The 21,542-nt window shown below is 38.9% G+C and overlaps 1 protein-coding gene across 3 annotated transcripts in view; it reads left to right on the top strand.

Annotated features, from left to right (window-relative positions):
- The window catches only part of atp2a3 (ATPase sarcoplasmic/endoplasmic reticulum Ca2+ transporting 3), an 82,041-nt gene that overhangs the window by 28,256 nt on the left and 32,243 nt on the right, over positions 1–21,542 (top strand). For all 3 annotated transcript variants that reach the window (XR_010796517.1, XM_066657283.1, XM_066657296.1), the window contains exons 4-7: positions 4,036–4,140; positions 5,660–5,798; positions 19,020–19,100; positions 19,576–19,661. Coding sequence is in view for 2 of the 3 variants with exons in the window: in XM_066657283.1 (XP_066513380.1) it covers positions 4,036–4,140; positions 5,660–5,798; positions 19,020–19,100; positions 19,576–19,661 (411 nt within the window). In the remaining variant the exon portion in view is untranslated. The remainder of the gene's footprint in view (positions 1–4,035; positions 4,141–5,659; positions 5,799–19,019; positions 19,101–19,575; positions 19,662–21,542) is intronic.

Here is a 21,542-nt window from a genome sequence, read left to right as displayed (position 1 = left end):
TTTCATTGTCAGTTTATAGCAAGGCGACCTAAGATGTGGTTCTCGATGTTTGATTTGGCCCTTCCACAAAGTTACCCTAAAACTAGAGCAAATATTTTTTATACTCTTTCTAATGTATCATGTGATGTGATAAAAGTAGCTGTTTAATGTGTGGACTGATGGTATTATGATAAATAAAAATAACAAGCCTAAAATTGAGAATCACATAGAACATAGGAAAAGCAGAGTAAACATTTCTCACACAGTAAAAACAAAACAAAAAAAAAAACACTTGAGCATGAGCAGGATTATTTCAGGATGTCTGCACTTTCTTAGCAAAATTTCTTAAGAAAAATACTTCACCATAACCCTTCTTTGTCAGTAACCTAAAATTCTGGTTACCTGTCAGCGAGAGTTTTTTCAGATATTTCCATATCCATGTCTATATTACAGGTTCTTCCAGTGAAAGGTCACCTGAACAATAGTTGAACTTCCTGCATTTAAAAGGCAAAGAGGAGGCTCAGACAGGGTGGTGCTTTTTTCCATTTGATTGAGAAAAGGGCTTTAGCTGTACTCTGTTTCCTAGGGGGAGTGTACAGGCCATTCCGGAAGTGTATATGTGCAGTTCAAGTGCATATTTTGTTCTGAAAGTGACGATGCAGCTTTTGACGTGGTGTATGTAAACAATAAACTGATAAGACCATTGCAAAGCCATTGAAAAAACGACTTACAGAGCCTAGTCACGTATACGCTGTTTTATGTAGTGATGATACACACACACACACACACACACACACACACAGAAAGTGCTTCTGTTTCATCTCCTTTTTGAGCCAGGAGCTGCGCCGTATCGTTAATTGTCTATATTAAAGCTTCTGTGTCCAATGCCAGAGCTCTCCCTGAAACTTTTAGTCAGTTAAGAGATTCTAAATCAAAAATCATCAAAACTACACTCAGATGTTATCATAAAGTAAAAAAAAAAAAGACAGCTTCCTCGAGGCAGTTTGTCATGCGCATCACAATAAAGACTTATTTCCCTCCAAAATATACAAGGAAGTTCTAGCTTTTCTACTTTTTTTGTGATTCATTTTTAATCAATAGACACTTCTAATATAAATATATTCCACTGTGTTGATCTTACATGGATCATGTTATTCAGACACTGTTTGGGAGAGATGTTTTAGAACAAGGACATTTTAAAATCCAAGTTGTGTGATCCTGACAGTCTGGCTCTAAAATTTGCCTTTATTATTATTTTTTTCTTTACCTTAAAATGTCCACTCTGGTTTTCATGGTGCTATTGGATATAATTTTGTACCACCACAACCTTAGAGTGCAGTTGTTAATTTTTCCAGTACAATACTAAAATATTTTTGTATTCCTTTTCACCTCTAAGGCGATTTTTCTTTTTCAGTCCTAATATAAAAGCAGTGTATTTCACTGTAGTGGGAAATAAAGCATGTAGGGCATATAATGTGTGAGAAAATGGTGGCCTGGTTTAGTCCATTTGCAAGACCCAGTCAAGGTCAGTGTTCTGTATGGAAGCCTATGTGTAAACCTCGACACTCAGAGATGGAGCATATAATGATGAAGCGGCAGACAGCGCTGAGCCTCTATAAGCTCATGTAAGCAACTGCAGCAAAGCCCAACTCCCAGCCCAGACTAAACTGGGTTTTGCTTAAGCATCGAGTCAGTTTTCTAATCTCTTTTTGTCTCAACTTCTGTCTTACACATAACTTTCCTTCTCTCCTCTGTGCTCTGTTTGTTTCCATCCCCTTTTGATTTCTTTTGACGTTTACTGGCTCCTTTGCACCCTTCGATAAGCACAATGCCTCAATATCTATCAGCCTGCAATTAAATTAAAATGAAAGCCTGCACTGTAGCGACGCTGGGCCTAACCTGCTTAGACAGGGTAGCTGAGAGACCCAGAGAAATAGAGAGGGTGAGAGCAAAAGCAATATGTGCTCATAATGCCAGAGGTCTTTTCAGGACGCACCAAGACTATTACTTCTGAAGTTTATGATCTCAGCAGATCAGCTTTCAAGATTAGTGTATTTATGTGCGATATTTATAATCATTACACCATATCTGCTTTTTAACATCACAAATCCTCCCTTTTCCTGTAGTTATTTTTCTCTGCTTCTTTTCTCTCACTCTTAAAGTAGTAGTTTCCCACTGCAAATGTGGACACAGACCAGTTTATACTTCCAATTTAGTTGTAGTGTTTTGTAGTGTGGATTTTTCAAGTTGACAGGTTTTCCAGTGGGTCAAATGCCCATTGGTTTCTATAATATTTTAAAGCAAAAAGTATTCTCATATCGTTCCAGCCTGTTAGAATGAATGTCTTCTTTTGATTTTAGTTATTTAGGAGCTTGTACAGTGAATGGAAGGCTTTCTTGGCTTCTGTTTGGAAGTGTACCCTGCTAGAATTCTCTTCTTAAGGCAGTCTGTGGGAGGATTACAAAGACGTGTGACACCCAGCACAATCTTTGCACTCCAGATTACTCCCTGTTGACAGGTTGACTGAAGTTCTCAGGTTTACACCTTTAGTAGCTTGGCCTGCTGGAAGCTGGTGAAAGGAAACCAGCATAGCGTAGGCTACTGCCCATAAAAAGCCAACCCTTATAGTCGACCCCATAAAACTTGATTTGGTAAACCGATGCCTCAAAACGAACTAACAGCACAGTTGTCAAATTTCCCTTGCTGTTCATTGCTTGCCACGTTATGTCTCTAGCAAAACCAATCCTAGGCCAACAAAGTAGTGATTCAAACCTCCACATATTTCCCCTATTAGAGCATATCCTCACTGCTACTTTTAGCCTCGACGAGGCGTTCAGAGATGTAGCTCGATTTCTTAAATGACCTCTCTCCCATTTCCTGCGCCGGTAGGTTTGTTGTATTTGTGGAGGTATGAAATGAACAGGCTTTTGTGCTTCTAACTGCACCTGAGTACACCACTGCAGTTCTCTACAGTTTCCACAGACACACTCGTTTTGGCTCAGAAGCAGTAAAGGCAAGTATGTAGACATAATGATTCTGGTGCTTATCTAGAATATGGGTTTGTGTGCTATGCATTCACACTAGCTGTCCATTCAGAACATTTCTCAGTATTACGGTCTTTTAAAGGCCATCCACGTAATGGCAGAGAGAATGTATTTGTGCCTTCCACTGACTCTCTTCAGTCAAATTAAACTTTAATTCGTTTCTGTTTATTTATTGGTTTATTGCACCAAAACCCACTTAAACAATAGTCGGATATAATCGCTTAGACATTAAAATACCTCCTTGTTTCTTGTAATGCTCAAGCTCAAACTTGATAATGATTCTTCAAGTCAGGACAACAGCAAAGCAGGTATGATAGTGTGTGTTGCGCTAGTATGAGTGGATCAGACGCAGCAGTGCTGCTTGAGCTTTTAAGCACCGTGCTCTTTCACTGTCCACTCTACTTCATTGGGTCACCTTGTAGATGTAAAGTCAGAGACAGTAGTTCATCTGTTGCTGCACAGTTTGTTTGTCGGTCTCCAGTCCTTCATTAGTGGACACAGGACACTGTTGGCCGTGTATTTTTGGTAGGTGGAGTATTCTGCTGTGGTCTTTAAACGCTCCTCTTCTTGACCATTGAAGAGCAGACTGAAATGGGAATAAAATATGCAGAGTAACAGGTGGACTACAGTCTGTAATTGTAGAACTACAAAGTGCTCCTGTGTGGTCAGTGGAGCTGATAAAATAGACAACGAGATACAAAATTGGTGTTCTTAATCTAGTGATCTGTGTATGTATTTAACCACCATTCTAAACTGCAGTAACTTTCATTTTCACAGACATTCAGTTAAAAAATCAATTGGGAAATACTTGAAAAATGTAAATAATATATTATTGTATTTAGGGGTGATTTTGAGCTCTGTGTCATTTTTACACCCCTACAGATGTAAGTATGCAGATGTTTCCACTTATTTCTGGGTTCTCTATACTGACGCTGTTGTATTATGTCTGGATTGAAGCATAGAGAAATATAAGTAACTGACGTGTTGTTTTCTTTTTGTTTGTCTCTTTCAGGTGCTGGCACTCTTTGAGGAAGGGGAGGAGTCCACCACAGCCTTTGTGGAGCCCATAGTCATTCTGCTCATTCTGATTGCCAATGCAGTCATTGGAGTGTGGCAGGTTGGTTATTTGAGAGTTTGTAAAACACTACACATCACTGGAAGCAGACGGAAAAGCCTGTCATCTCTACTAAAACCCTATACTCCTGGAGGCCATTTTGTATCATTATGCCAGTAGGACATAAAACAGAGCCATTCTCTTGTTTTCATTTCACAAAGATGTGCAAAGCCTTTGATAGCAATGAAATTTGCTTCCTATCTCTACACTTCCTATCTGTCAGCTATTTGCTTATGGAGACTGGCAGTATCTTTATGGCTTCAAACTGTTGAAGATGACCTAAGAACAGTTAGACATTCTGTTCTCCCATCGCCTGTATGTGTTCCCCACTGATGAAAGTGCCACACTGAATGTTAATTCTTGAGCCTAATCAGATAAAATGTAAAATATAATCTAATGAGGGCTGGTCATAGTTCGCTCTCTAGATGAGCTTGACTGTGTTCACACATTTGCATTTTTAAAATGCATTTGGAATTACAACTCATCCTTTGATGGTGCTTGGTTTGTAATTTGGGTAGCTGGACCTGACTAAGGTTTTCCAATTAGATTGTTGAATAAAAGAAGTTTCGCATCAAACCCTTCAGATTCAGATTTCAGCGAATTTCTCAGTGTATTTCTCTCCTGTTGCATGCATTCATCTTCAGTCTGCAGAAGCATTTGCTTAATTACTATAATTAACTTGTAAATATAAGCAAATTAACAACACAAATGCAAAAATCTTAGTCCACAATGTGGTCTTTCACTAAAAGCACTTTTTCACTGCATGGTATCTATTTAACTGGGCTCGGCACAGCTCGACACGCTTTTCAGTGGTCACATTTCTACTACCACTGCTCCCCCCGAGAAACGTAGGTGGTGATTTTGCAAAAACCCTGGGCTTTGAAAACCACAACAGTGGTGGCGGTAATGTTTGCTTGTTGTGTATTCGTGTGTTGTTTTTTATTTTTGGAATGAATAAGGCTCTGCGCCCAAGTTGTCACAGATCAGCAGATTTTTTTTGTTGCAGGTCCGCTGGAGTTTTTCCGTCTGCCACCAATCCTGGTGTTTGAACTTCTTCAAAAGACCACAGCGTAATTTTACAAGCTGCTGAGTCGGATATAAAAAAAAAAAATGCATGTACCAGGTGCAGATCTGAGCTGAGTAGATACCATGCAGTGGAAAAGTGCCATACTTAGTTCAATTGGAAGTTGAAATCATAGGGTGAATCTCATATCATTCATTAGCCCTACCCCTCTGTTTTGCCAGTGGTAGGGTGTCTCTAAATGTAACTGCATTAAAGCCCAGCAGCACTTCTCTGATATTCCTGCAGACTGACAGCAGAGCACCGCTAAAGCTCTGCCCTTTTTTGTATGTGTTTTGATTACATATGTATCAGGCTCTTGAACGGTTGTCCCATTTTGCAGGGGTTGATTTTAACCACTTCCTAGGGGCAAGATAACACTCGAAATGTTTAAGGGTAAAACTTAAAAAAAACGGCATTCACTCATACAGAGTAAATGTGTGTAATGTTGTGTGTTTTCAGGAACGCAATGCAGAAAACGCCATCGAGGCTCTGAAGGAGTATGAACCAGAGATGGGAAAAGTGTACCGCATGAACCGCAAAGCAGTGCAGAGGATCAAAGCAAGGGACATTGTTCCTGGAGACATTGTGGAAGTGGCCAGTAAGCAGAACAACTTTCTTATCCTTATTGTCATTTTTGTAGTTATGCCACTTTGCTAGCCTTGCCTCTTTAAGAAACCACTCTTTCTCTTTATGCTGCATAGAGGTAATCAGAAAAAGATGGCTGTGGACATGCACTGAAATTTAGAGTGAAGGAGTGTATAAGCGAAGGGATGCTCTGTATTCCATGTCTTTTTTGCGTACAGTGTTTTCATGATTTACATGAAAGTGCAGGCTGTTCATCACAACCCCTAAATAAGTGCTTTTCAGTCTCAACAATACTGCTCAGCCCACAGAATTAATATTTTTTAGTGGATTGCTTAGTTCATGGACTACATGTGCAGCAAACGACATGCTAATATTTTTTTCCCATCTAAACCATGGCAGAACACAACTTTCAAACAGCATATGGGCTATATTTAGCAAGAACCATAGGCCAGTCACGGTGTCTAGACTTACGATGGTCACAATTAATGGCTGTGCACAAAAGTTGCTGTCTCCAAAATTGTTATTTGATCATTTGTCAGTGTTAACAGATGTTTATACTACTCTGACGTTCAGTAAAACATCTGCATGTTATATATAGCCTTTTTCATGAGAAAAAAAAGGCTTGTGTTAAATTCCATTCCACAGGGTCCCTAAAGAGTGCCCTCGTTTGCCCTACAAATCATGTGATGTGGGCTTCTGTTGGCTAGACCCCTTTATTTGGAGCGCCTTGCAGCCTCAACACATAAAAGACATTGCGTGTGTTTTCCGGCTGATTTGGCAACCTTTCTGGACATTCACATTCCACGTTATTGTTTGTTTTCCGCAAACTTAATAAAGCATTATTTTAAGAGAATTTAAACAAAGAACAATTTGCTGCTCACAGAAAACCCTCCACCTTCAGCATCTAATCCTCCTGAATACACAGTGATTGATGGCTAAACATCTTGTCAACTCCTTGTGTAAGGACCTCTACACAGTTTCTTATGTTTTGGGAGTTCCCTTAAAATGTCAGAATTCCCTTTGTAAGCTCGTCAGATTTATCATGGCAGGCACATTGGTACCGCAGGTGGAATCTGTGTCTCGCATCTCCAAGGTCCTGTGGTTGTGGCTTCAATTCCGATCACAGGTCACTGTCTGTGAGGAGTCTGGTGGAATGCTCTGCATTCCTCCAACCATCTACAAAAACATTTGCAGGTGACATGCTACACAAAATGTGTCCATAGCTGTGAGTGAGTCCAGGGCATGCTCCTATTATTCCAGGTAGGATCTGGACCCAGTGTGACTCTAAACAGGCAGAAGTAGTTACAGAATATGAAGGAATAAAACATGTGCATCTCTCTTGGTGTAAAACTTGCAACCAATTGATGGAAAGAGTGCTGTAATCAGAACAGGGCCAGAGTTGGAAAGTCCGTCTGCCCAAACATTTCACTCAAATGTAACTGTATGTAATTAGCTGTTCTGCAGGTCTGTCTAACCTACCGGACTTTCTGAGAGGCAGGAATCAGGGTTGACAGACAGATTCACTGCTTTTTAAGTTCCCAAAATGCACAAACACAGGCTGTTACTTTTTGGTTTCCCTGTGTGTGTGTGTGTGTGTGTGTGTGTGTGTGTGTGTGTGTGTGTGTGTGTGTGTGTGTGTGTGTTTGATGCGGGGCTCTAAGCCAGCAACAGAGTTGGAAACCGAGCAGGAATATCCCAGACTGCCTTACGTAAGTGCCCTTCCTGTGCATGCAGTAGGATGCCAGGCAGAGCTGTGTGTGTGTGTGTATACGTGTGTGTACGTGTGTGTGTATATACGTGTGTGTTCTGTGTACTAAAATGAGAGTTGCCCTCTGTTTTCTCTTTCCCTCTCTCTCTTCTGTGTTTCTTAATTCTCTCTCTCTCTCTCTCTCAGTATCCCTCTCATCATTTTTTTCTCTTACTGTCTTCTCACTCTTTTCATTGTTTTGTCTCCCTCTCTCCCTTTCCCCCTCTCGCTCCCTTTCTGTGCTTTTCCATATGGTCACTCCTGCTACACAGATTCCTTGCGGTGTTTGTCACCAGAAAAATTAACTAACACTCTCTCTCTCTCTCTCTCTCTCTCTTGCTCTCTCTGTCTCTGTGTGTTTTTTACTCATGTGAACTCATGTGTTATGTCCTGTAGCCTGTTGTTGATTTTGTTGTGGTAGATTGTATATAAACACAATGCACACAGACATTTCAGAAAATCACTCATCATTGAAGCAATTAGAGTTTGTTCTATAATCCGCGACTAGCTAATGATCTGCAGTCTACATCTGCGAGATGCAAAACAAATGCAGAAAGAGAATGAGACAAGGGGAATCTGACATCGAGAAGGGGACTGGGAGAGGGAGAGGGACATCAGTTACAGAAAGAACAAGAGATGGTGGTGGTAGGGAGAGAGATATGAAGAATAACAGGGAGAGGGAGATAAGGGTGGAGGAAATGGTTGGTGAAAAAGAGAAACAAAGAGATATAGGGGTATAAGAAATGAATAAGAAAAAGAAGAAAGATAAATATGAGAAGAAAGGACGGAGCTGAGAAAGGGAAAGATCTCTTGGGTTTGTACACAGAAAAAAATATATGCAGGGAGAGAGACCTCTTGCATTTGTACTCGGAAGGAATAAGTGCTGCTGTGTGTGGAATCCAGTATGCACAGGAAGAGCAGAGAGAGAGAAAAAGATGCTAGAGAGGAAGAATGAGAGAGGGAGGGGCGGAGGTGCTGTGCGTTTTGCAGGTTTTCATTCATATACACGGCAGTCTCCTGCTGAATGGAGCTGGAGGATTAAAAGGGGGAGAGAAAGAGCGGTGTGTTTTTCAGTGAATGGACATGGTGCAGTGGATCGTTTTATTACACAGCGATGCTCTTAGTGTTCTCCGCCAGCAAAACAAAGGAGATGGTGGTAAAAGAGAGGTTTTATTCAGTTTAAAAATCTAAATAAATAAATAATACATATCTATATATATAATGAAACCTCTGCCTCCCATTTTTCAGCAGGAGCATGATGTGTTTCCTAAAGAATCACAGAGACAGAGCTTCTGCTGACTGTGAATGGTAGAGAAGAAATGAGCTCAGAATATGAAAAGGGGGAAAGAGAAATTCAGGACTTGGGGAGAGAATGATGCTAATTTATTTATTTCTTCATTTCTGGTCCTCATTTATCATATTGCAGATTTACAAACACACACACACACACACACACACACACACACACAGAAATACAATGACTTTTTGCACTGTTTAAATGAAACATGAAAATGTTATGAATGCAATGAATTAAATAAAGGAGACTGATTGAGATTAAAGCAGAAGGGAATCCAGGAGATAGAGAGAGTGTGCAGACTAGGACAGGAGAGAGGTTGAGGTGGGGGCGCTCTAGAGAGACAGGAAAATGAGCAAAAGTAATGGTGGTATAAGGGCGAGAGAGAGAGAGAGAGAGAGAGAATGAATGTGGGTTATGTTACCTGTTTTGTTTGGCAGGAACAAGTCTCTCTTTGTTCTGGGGCAGTCTTTGAGTCCCTGCTGAGACAAGCCTGCATTCCTGCAAAGGCTGTGTTTCCTCACAGTCACACACACACACACACACACACACTTCGTCGCGGGTGCCCCAAAAACCTGTCGTCATGGCAACCAGTCAAAGACTCCCTTACCTGTCAAGGTCAGGTCTGACAGACGTCTGGTCCAGCCATATTACATCACTGCTTCTGACACAGATGCTTATAGCACAGTCATTTCCACTTCTCGACCTTGAGTAAGTGCCCATGCCGTACACTCAAGGTGAAGCACTCAATTTATATGAGTGTAATGTTCAATGTTTCCACCTGTAGAAAATATGCCACAACAACCCTGACAATGAGGTTGTTTCATTCATGTGGAAATGATGTACACATTTCAGTCTAATGATGTCAGCACGGTGCTTTGTATTGATCACTAAACCTAGAACAGGACGACGTTCTTTTACAAGAAAAATACAATTGACTGGCATGTACATTGATAAATAATGAGATTTAGGCTGTGATATGTACACTGTCAGATTTTAAAATTTATTTCATATGCCCAATTTCATCTCCAGAACTTGTATAGTTTTCTTTTATTTTTACACAGTGCTGTAATGAAATTTTACAAATATTCACCTCCCTTTCTGGAGAAGAGTAATGTATGTAATATACCTTTAGGAAACAGGACCGGGCTTTAAAAAACACTGTGGTACATTTAAAGGAACGTTTAAACTGTTTGTACATTTAGTGACAATAATGTAACTCTACTGTAGCTTTTTTTTTTTCTGAGAGTGTGGGGCTGGACCTAAATATTCAGTCATTCATATATTTGTCCGTTAAGTAGGTATTATTTTTCTGAGATTCAGATATTCATTTTTTGGATAAATGTATGTTCTTGATAAATGCAACACTCCACTCCGCCTGTATTCAGACTCAGCAGTGTTAAAAAGCAATGCTCAGCTCTTGGAAACCCCCGTTCCACCCATATTCTAGCTCATCAACATAAAAATGCTAGTACAAATGAAGCCTAAAACTGCCTAACAGGCTGAAACAGCCTACTTATGATGAACTGTGGAGACGCAACAGCTCATGTTGTCAGCTTTGTACCTCAAATTAGACCACATTCACGAAGCTGTGGTTAACTCATGCATACACTCTGCTCTTAGTGGCACGTTGTATGCAGAAGATAGTAAGTGAAGCCGCGCTGTGGGACGCAGCACTCTGCAAGAAATCAGCCTTGAGATTAGGAGATCTCAAGGTTTTAAAGCAGGCTTTGGAAGCTTTTTTAATGAATGACAACAGTAACCCTCACCAAATATTGAAACATCCATTCAATATCTCTTCCAAATCCTTAAAAATCATGAGAGTTGTGTTCAAAATTGTGTTAGTGTGGGTTGTTCTGGAATGAGTGGATTGGACAAAGCAGTTGCTGCTGGAATTTTTAAACACTGTATGCACTCACTGTCCACTCTGTTAGACACATACCACATCAGTCCACTTTGTCGATGTAAAGTCAGAAACCGTAGCTCCTCTATTGCTTCACAGTTAGTGTTGGTTGTAATCTAGTCATGGACCCTGGACATTGGCACATTGTGGTCGGTGGACTATTCTGAGTCCACCAGTGACGTTGAGGGGTTTAAAAACTCCAGCAGCACAGCTGTGTCTGATCCAATCATCCTGAGACCTCCACATCCTGAGGCCAAGAGCACAAGCTTATCTACAAAATAGAGGACCATGGCATTGTGCATGTTCATGTTTTTTAATAGTGTAATTTAATATTATTGGATACAATAGTGATTTTATCTTCTGGAAACTACTGCCCCCTTTTGCCTTGGCACAGTTTTTCCTTTTGGAGAGGGAAAAAAGTGACAGGATGATCGAATGTGTGAATAGAGACAGAGAGCTGGCTGGGTGAAGGTGTTGTCAGTGCCATTTTTTAAAGTGGCTCTCTCTCTGTATTAAACCCTGCTGCTACCTACATAATCCTGTTGCTAAGCATCTTCAAAAATATATGTATGTGTGTGTATATACCACATTTCAAACCCAGAGATTGAAAAACTGGGAGGAAGAGTGAAAAATAGCTGTGGAAAGGAAAGTGAAGAGGAGCTATGGGGATTCTAAAAGGATGCAGTTAAATCTGTAACTAAAACAGGGACTGGGACTCAAAACAAATGGCAACAGTGGAACAATGAAAAAGAAGCCACACACATGTATAGAACCCTCTCCTGATTTTCTCTGGTGGCTTAGACTCTGCACCGTCCCGGAGCCACATTTACCCCTTCCAGTGGAACTTTTGGCACACCTTTAGCAAAGCATTAGAGGGTGTTGGAAACCGCCGGGTAAGTGTTCGTGTAAATCTATTTACACGTTTGGTTTCCAGCAGTGCTGGGCCAGGGTTACCCCACTGTTCTGCTTAACCCACTGTCCATCCTGCTGTCCACAGTGGAACTTTCCCCCAGCTGTTTTTTTTCTGATGTGGAAAACATCTCAACGGATCCTGAGGAGCCTGAAGGGAATTTTCTGCAAGCTCTGAGAACATGGAAAAGCTGTGAAGAAGTGTTTTCTCTCTTTCAATCTCCCTCTTTTGCAGTCTTTTGAGGTCCTTCTCCTTGTTGTTTTGGAAAAGCCATTCATAGTTCCTTTCCATGTGGTAGAGTATGTGCTTAATGATACACTGATGAGTAGCACTATAACAGAATCATCACTGATTGGTGAATATTGTGGTCACTGTGTAGGTGCAAGTGTTTACGCTTAAAGGCAACATCATTTCTGTGGAACTACTCCCTCTCTTGCTTGTTTTCATTCAGAAGCTCTGCATCTTTTAAAGTGGAGCTGTATGTTTCAGGAGGAAGAACACGACTGTTGTTTGCATGTGGCTGAAATTTAAATTGTCTAAGTTTTTATTCACTCTTTCAATTACAACAGAAACTCGTTTGTAATTTAGGCTGTTTTGATGTTTAGCACCTTCTGTATGTGTTTACTTTCGTGCAGTTAGCTGTCTCACAAATTTGGAGCAAGTTCCACCATAAGCAATCTGACAGGGCAAAAATAAGTCAATATTACCCATATATGGAGCACAAATAGAACAGCACCCTCAACATACTTAATGTTTTTTAAAATCGCCTTTAACAGCTTTTGACCTTCCACTGGTTGTGTGACTGTTCAGGCTCATACTCATAGAGATTTTAAAACAAGCATTGCTTATTGGTTCTCTGAGGTAAATAAAGTTAGTTTTAAAGTAATTCAGTTAAAATACTAAAGAAGTACTGAATTACTTCAAAACTACAGAGAAATTCCATGTCATTCAATAGTATGTAGTTCTGAATAATAATACTAGTAGTAATAATAGTAATGATTACATTACACAAAGATTATTCATGAGTCCCTTATCTCAAGTCCAAGTCGAGTCAAGTCGTTTAAAGTCTCAGACACGAGTCCCCACCTCTGAATAATAATAATAACACCCCCATTTCAGTGTCCCCCTTCCTCACACATACACACAAATGCATAATGGTTGTGTATATTTATCTCATTTTGTATTGTTCTTGCTGGGTACAGAAGTCCCATAACTGGAGCAGGCCACATTTGCATTTAGATAGGCTCTGAAGCCATTCATGCCGACTGGCAGGCTGGTGGGAGGAAGGCTGGGGGCAGTCAGGAGGCCGAAGAACTGAGACATGGGAGAGTCTGTGTGTGTGAGTGAAAGAACGCATTTACAGAGAGTAGGATGATGGAGAGAAAGAGATAGGGAGAGGAATGAACTTGGGGGCAACTTTGTCCCCTTCTGCCCTCTACTCCCATCCAGAAGAGCCTCTAATGGGGTGATTTTGAACATAGTGAATGAACTGGAGGCATGCCTAAGAAGGGGTAATATAACTGACTGTGTGGGTGGAAGAGAAAGCAATAGGGAGAACAATAAAATTGAACCAAGAAAATAAGAAAGAGTGAGAAACACCATTTGAGAAAGATTTGTTTTTGTATAATGGCATTATGAAAGAATGTGATGGAGAGCATAGCAAGTGAGAGGGGAGGGGTGGGAGGGAGGGGGACATATAGAGTGGAAAAGGAGTTGAGTCCAGTAGCATCTCCATGAAAATTAAGTTTTGCCTGTTTGTGTTGTCTGTCTGTATCTCACTATAACCTCTCTTAAAGATAATTTTTCTTCTTCTTCTTTTGACTGTCCCACCTGATGTTAAAAACCAAAACCTCTTTAACATTGCTTGACTGACAATCAGTGAAAGAGCTAGTGTCTGCTAATAGCTGTTCTTTTTCTCATTCTTGCATTTTCACGTTGATCAAATACAAAGTTTCCTAGTACATTTGCTTATGTACTTTTTAGGTAATTTGTAACCTGGCTGACAATGGCTCACATTATGTGAATTATACATGAAGTAGTTACACGTTTCATGGTACACCACTGATGGTTAGTGGTTAGTGTTACTGTTTTTATGTAAATTATTGAGATTTCAGCAGTCTGAAAAACGCATGCTAGTTGCAGCATCAAACAAAGTTATGAACAATCACTCAGGGGCTGCAGCGCCGTGGCCCATGTAATGGCAGCATATTTTTGTGCCAGCGGAGACATGGTGCCATGACAAAGCTAAGGTGTGGTGCCCAATCTCACTTCCCAAGACCCAGCACCACACCAGAGCTCTTTAAGACAGAAAGGCAGTTGCTAGTGCTCTAACTCATGATGATTCTCTTGTAAAATCATTTAGCTGTAGAAAGATAATGGTTTAGTCAATGCATGTAATTTTTAGCAAGAAACAAGACATCTCATGCAGAAAAGAACACATTCAACCAGAATTACAAACCCTCTGCCTGTTCCACTTTAAACAGTGTTGTGCCCTGTTACACCTTAAATTGTGCTATCATTAATTAGATACAAATGCTGTGATAATACTAGTAAACATGATAATTTTGACAACTGTACTCATGGTATTATATTTTCATGCAGTTTATGTCCAATGTGAATAGAATGCCACCTCTAATTGCCCGTTAGCCACGGTGCTGTAGGTGTGTGTGACTGGCCACATTATTTATCACTATTCATAATTAGTTAATTCTGGGTGAATGTATGGACCACCATTTTTCTGTGTCTCATTTAGGTTCACATCTCTTCCAAAAATAGAGAAGCACAAAACATTTTAAATACAAGAATTTTTAATAAAATAAAATAAATAAAAATAAATACGTATCGTGCTCTCATGTAGGAATTTTAAACAGCATGAGGTTTAAGAGAGAGTGAAGTGTATTCAAATTAAAAGGTATTTCAGTTTGGCTGATAGTGTATGCTGTCTCATGCTTTCTTAGGACAGTTGATGAGACCTTCAAAAAGTAGCAAGGCAGATACTTGTGAAAGTACAATCTCATGATCAATGTTGCAAGAAGAAATCAACAGAAAGCTGCATCCTTTCCTGTTTATGCTGGGTTAGCAGATGTTGTTTTTGTGAAAATGTTCTTGTTCACTCTCAACTTTTTTGCTTATGTTAATGTCAGTTATGGTGAGTTTGTCCTGAACACAAACTGATTCGCTGAAGAGCATTTTTATTTAATATTTGCAATAACAAAAGTTTTTCACAATAACTCATATTCGTTTAAAAAAAAAAAAAGACATTACATACAAACAGCTGTTAGTGGAGCAACTAAAAATTATGCTGAATATATTATTTTCTACCATCTTATTCGGGCTTATTTTCATCCCTCATTAAATGCTGTTACCTGATAACAATGATAATATTAAATCACATTTAAAACCATGTATGGGACTTCTTTGGTTTCATGTTATTTTCACAGCTGTTGTATAAATGTAGTTTGGAGCAACTGAGTTTGTGTTACTGCAAATTAAAATCTCAGTTTCAGGCATGTGATAGATTTCCCTTTTGGGTTCTAATGCTTCATTATAAATTATATCATATATAATATATTATATTATAAATTATAAATGTCAATTTTATTGTATATTTAATGTGCCGTCATTAAATTGTGTTGAGCTGTTTGTGTCTTATACTGACTGCGATAGGTATCTAATTGTGAGACAGGTACAAATATTTGTATTATGTTGTGACACTTGTATCTTGACGTTATTATCTTCTACCTGTACTGAGACCGGTGTATTGTGATACACATAATAATAATGTGGCACCAATGCAGGTGATACTCCTGAACATTAGCAACTGGGTTCACACGTGCTGATTCAGACTTTACCCAGAGTCTTGACCTGTGGGCTAGTTGTAGTTTGCTGTGTAATATCCGGGACGAATGTTGTGGGTGTTTGCGTTGCCACATACAGCTTATCCTGAGGAACTCCAGGAGTATTTCTGGGTTAACGTGCATGTGTTCAAGTGGCTCTTGAGGAAGCAAAATTCCAGAGTAGCCCATTCTCCTCTGGTCAAATGGGTGGCTTAAATTTTTACAATCACAAATATGCACTTTTAATAATTAACTATACATTAAATATAATCCTTTGTGTACTGTTTGTACATAGCTGAAGTTTAAATTGTCTGTAAGTTTTAAATCAATGTTTGCATTATCACAGAAACTCATATGTAACTCAAGTTGTTTCGTTTTGTAGTAATGCAGTTGGCGGTCTCCCAAATTTTGAGACATTTCCACCTTAAGTGACCCGAAGCAGCACAATTAAGTCAATATTACCCACCTATGGAACAGGAATAGAGCAATCATTTCGGTTTGTGCTTTTCAACAGAACTCCAGATGCCTCTGCCATGAGCAGAAAGAGAAAAAGACTGGCGTACCAGACTGAGACAGTTTTTTTACTTGAAACTTTACAGATACTGGAGCTTCATAAACACATTACACCAAATTCGAGCACGAAAACAGACTGGAGTGCTGAAAAATGAGAAGGAAACATCTGAATTTTGTAAAGTGTTTTTTTATTACAATCATGAACTACACCTTTAATACGTTTAGGTATCATTTTACGACAAGTATCATAGAACCTGCATTATGAAAGGTATTGGGACATAACTACCAGGACCCAGCCGCACAACCCCACATTCCTTAGTACATTTTCAGTGTTGTTTGTTTGTTTATTTGCATAGTTCACCTGAGAAGGTAGAACAGATGTTTACCCACAACCCCTGCCTGGACCGTGGCTTTACTCTTTTTTTAGGTGCTGAAGCAGCTGCGTAATTGCCTTGTCAAATAATCTAATTGTAACAAGCTTGTCTGTAAAGCACTGAAACATCATTAGGCCTGACCTGGGATCAGTAGGAGATGGAACACTCCTAATGAACATGCATTTGACACGCCTGGTCCCCAGGCTATGGATCATTTAATATGTTTCCAAATATATCATATTTTGCCTCTATCAGGAAGGAAACTGCGCAAACTGTTAGACTGGCTAGTCTGAAGATTCCATCCCGGTCTGTCCAAAGTTTTCACAGATAAAACAGTTTGTAAGAATAGTCTCCTTTTTCTGCTTAAACATAGAAAAGTGCGTATGGAGTCAGTGAGACCTTTTTCAGGCAGAGGGATCAAACTTGTTACAGTAAAAGTGCAGATGTAACATAAGAGAGAAATAAGAGTCTTAAAGGGTAGAGGACACTTTTGATGTACAGGATAATAAATATATGGTTAAATGTTTACAAAAAGAGTCTACAAGTGAATGATGAAGCTCTGTAGCCCAATACTACAGCTTTATACTCTTTAACACATGCTTTGCATTGACACTTGGACATTTGATCTATATTTATAAAATAAAATACATGAAAACATGTTTTTAGATGATATTTATATAGAATAAATCCTGCTCTTCTCAATAAACACTGAACAAGAACATCAACAAAAGGGTAAAAATAACACAGATTATTGAGTAGATTTGTTTCCCAGACACCGATCATGATTGTCTCAACCTTGTGTTTTTCTGCCTCTCTAAATTTGGAACAATGTTTTTTCATGTCTTGATGTAGCACTCGAGAATAGTATTGATCCTCCAGAGTGACTGTCTCTTCATCAGCTTGGAATTGACCAGTCAAGGCTGTGTGCATGCTGTTTGTATTTGGAGGCAGGTTAGGTGTCTCTGGTATGGAGTGTCTTTGCCTACAGGCTTGTGTTTTTGCACTGGCCACCACTTCGATCTGCTGTAATCGAGTGTTTATCTGGAAAATGCAGCTGTAAGTGCAAAGGTTTTGGATGGTTACTGTTGGTTCAGTTACTTCTTGTTGTATTTCCTGTTTGTTATTTGAAACTAAACAACAGCCTTTTGAGGTGAGAGCACTCAGTCCCTGGTTGCATTTCAGTTGATGCTAAATGAACCCTGTAATATCTCATCTGACTTCCTTGAGTCTTCTGGGAGATTGTCTTCTTATATATATGGAGCCATAACAACATAAATTCACAGAGCTCCACCGTCCACCTCATAATATCTTTGAACACATGATGTTGTGAAATGCTAGTATAACTCCTTCTTCTTATCAGTTTTTGCATTTCTACATGAAAAAATGCCTATTCATTGGGCTAATAATTTCACAGCTGCCATATTGTAGCAGTGGGGAAAAAACGCAATAATTTAAGAAGCAAGCCCTGTAAGTAAGTCAGGAGGCTTGGTTTAACATGAAAATAAAATATTTTGACTTTGGGATTGGTTTAAAGCTTTTACATTGTAAATTGCTTTGATAATGAATTATTATAGTATTCTATGTCAATATGTTAACACCAATGTCAACATTATGTTCATGGTTTCTAAGCCCTTTTGTTCACTTTCATTTGTGAAAAATTGTCATATTGCTAACAATACCAAAGTTAAAAGTGCAGTGAAGTAATAATCATCTCTCAGAGGTTCTGTGTAGAATTGGGGTTGCCTGTAGAATTTTACTTACTGTTTGAATGACCACATAAACCCATGTGTAACGTGCGCTGTTTAGTTTTGTATCATTTTCTGTATGTGTTTAACTTCATGCAGTTAGTGGACTCCCAAATTTTGAGTCTGTTTCACCTTATGTAAGTAAAGTAACAGTAAGAGTATAAATAGCTCAGTATTACTTACCTCTGGAACAGAAATAGAGCAATATCCTCATCTATATTTATGCTTTTTAAAAAGGGCTCTCCACTGTACAGATGTCGTTTCTCTGCCGTGGCTGAGAAGAGAACATCTGAGCTGTTTCAGACGGAAACCCTTACATTGTTTCCCCTTTTACTGAGCCAGGACTGCATATAATAACCAGACATTTTTTCCACTACCCAATCAGACTGGAGTGCTAGCAGAAGATGAGGAAATATCCACCGGATTTTATAAAAAGTGTATTGAATTAAAATTATGAGCATTTATTAATAATTAGTAAATGTAATATTAATATAAGTGTATCTTATAAAAAGCCTGGAGTGGCTTTATGAGGCATGCCAAGCTTTGACACCTGTGATCAGGTATTAAATTGACAATGCTTAGCTGTGCTTGTCTTAAAGCAGTAAGAGTAGTCCACAAAGTCAATGTTCTATGTCAGTTTTTTTTACAAAAGCAAAGTGGCAGCTTATTGTTTTAGTTGCAATGATAGTTTACAAATATGAACCTTCTAAAAGGCAGCAAATTAAAATATTAATTATATATAGAAGTGCTTGGAGGTGGTAATTTATTTGACAAAGGTAATTTAGGACTGTCCCTGGATTTCCTTTGGATCACTTACACTAGATCTCATTGTTTGAAGGAACTAATGCCAATAAATCTTCTCTCTTTGATTTTGAGCACTGTATTCATGCTTATGTAACTTTTCCTTTTCAGTTGGTGATAAAGTTCCTGCTGACATTAGAATTGTCTCCATTAAATCCACTACCCTTCGAGTCGACCAGTCCATACTCACAGGTAACATGTCCTTCTTTAGACTGACAGTACTGTGCTCGGTAAGTCACACTGTATTACATCTGTGAAGTAAGGTTATATTACAATAAACAGTAAGTACATCTTGCTCAATATCTTCTGTGGTGACTAGGTTCTTTATCTGTTTACTGTAGTGGTGGTACATTTGCTGCATGCAGAAATGCATATTTTAAGAATATATTTAACAAATGATTCTGTAGCAGTACTCAGGAAGCATTGGTTCATTGATATTAATTGGATCTTTCATAATAAAGTGAAAATAGATGTGAATAGATGCTGATATATTCTGAAAATATTGTCACAGGGCACTCAGCTCTACGAAAACAAACTTTACTTTGTAGATGCACCAGAGAGATCATACTGAAAAATATGCAGTATTCATATAGCTGAGCACATTATGTCTCTTGAGATATTAAATTATATACATTTTGTTTTTGTTTCTTTTCTTTTCTTCACCCAGGCGAATCTGTATCAGTTATCAAACACACAGACCCTGTGCCGGACCCTCGAGCTGTTAATCAAGATAAGAAGAATATGCTGTTTTCTGTAAGCATTTCCTTCCTGTTTTGAGCAGAAGCTCAGTGTGTGCATGTGTAAATGTTGCATGTGAACGTGTAAACGTAGGTAGAGTCTTCTAAAAATAATAAGGTTATTCCACTTAAACATAAACTGCAAAACTTAAAGAAAATGAAAAATAATAATAATAATAATAGTGTGTATGTGTGTATATATGCTGTCCAAAGTGGGGGCTTTTTTACTAAAAAGCAAATTTATTTTTCCTGAGTAAATGCACAGATGTAGGCTGTTTCTGAACTCAGAGTCAGCCTTATATTGTATTTTAAGCTTAATGAGTTCAAATGAGATAAAACAAAGCAAGAAATACATTTATTCATTTAGATCATTTATTATTATATCACTGTGAGGGATGTCCCAATCAAGGCATTCTGCCCCGATCCCGATCCGATACTTAGATCTTCCTAGAGAGTACTCTTATACAGTGCACACTTAAAATTCTTTATAGTTATTAAAATCACAACATCATTTACAAAGCGTGCTACAGGAGGAGGAAGAGGGGGTGTGAGCTTGCGGCCTAGAGGAAATGGTGGATCGGACTTAAGATAGAGCTCAATCAAGCCAACACAGATCAGTAACATAATGCTGTGATCGGCCTCCAGTTCTCAAGTCATAAAACCAGTTCTCAAGTCATAATATTTTAGCATATTAACATACTATACTTACCCTGCTCTACTTTTGAAGAGGCTGTTTGACTGACAAGTGAAATGACCCGTCAAACTGCTTTTACGCTGCATGTAGTGGAAGGACTTTGCACTGAATGATTCCTTATTAATGATAGTGTCCATTTCCAGTAGATGTTCACTGTTTACAAGAATTTAGCTGGAAAACAAATGTGTTTAGTCTCCAAAAGATAAAAAAAAAAAAAGCAGAAGTGCTTATTCATGGGTATGTGGATAGCCAGTCAGAATGCACCTGACAAAATCTTGATAGTTGTTGGACACTGGAAAGCATGCTTTATTTTTACTTGACATATTTTTACTAGAGCATTTTACTGTGCATTGTTTATGCATCTTGCATGAAACACTTTCTCTTTTGAGAAACTTAATTCTGAAACTTGTTGAGCAGGTTTTTTAAGCCTCTTCCTCCAATGATCAAATAAAACTGAATCATGTGTCTTGCATAATACAGCTGCATTAAAATATAGGAGGTTTATTCTCTCTCACTCTCTCTTTCTCTGTATCTGTCTTTTTATCTCTTTCTCTCCCTTCCTCTCTCTCTCTCTCACTCGCTCCCTCTCTCTCATTGTTTGCACAAAGTATTAGGATGTAAGATAAACACATGGCTTAAGTGTCCGTTCTAGCTCTCAGTCTAAATACACCGGTCAGATCACTGATCTTCTGCTTGCCCTGAAACTCCTGAGCTGAGAATACATTTTTCCATCCTCAGGCCACTTAGATTGTATTAAGGTTATTTATTTATGGCTTAGGGAACACCTTGGAGCAGTTTAATCAGGTCAGCTCATGCAATCATATCGAATAGTGTGTGTCTCGGTTTAGAAGTTTAGTCCCTTAAACTGAATTGTGCTCATGTGATGTGCTTTTTATAGCCTGCCAATATGCATTTTCCAACACATCATCCTTTTAACGATAGACTCCCCTGGAAAAAGGCTGTCTAATGACATTATGGCCAACCGAATTACTCTATGCCCAAGCAAATGAAGTTTCCAAGTCACATTATGTAAAATTAGCATATGGAGCTGAGGAATTTCTGATGCTGCTGTTGTTTCCATGCAAGCCTGCAAAGTTTTGTGGAAAGACTGTAAATAAGGCCTGCAAAAATGATCTTGGCTCTGCTTTTCTTTTCGTCTTCTGTGCTAAGCGCTGACGTCAAGATTAAAGTTTATATTGCAGA

The sequence above is a fragment of the Hoplias malabaricus genome, chromosome 2 (assembly GCF_029633855.1).
Source record: "Hoplias malabaricus isolate fHopMal1 chromosome 2, fHopMal1.hap1, whole genome shotgun sequence".
Taxonomy (NCBI): Eukaryota; Metazoa; Chordata; class Actinopteri; order Characiformes; family Erythrinidae; genus Hoplias; species Hoplias malabaricus.
The sequence above is the reverse complement of the archived record's forward strand: the minus strand, read 5'-3'. Positions and strand labels throughout refer to the sequence as shown.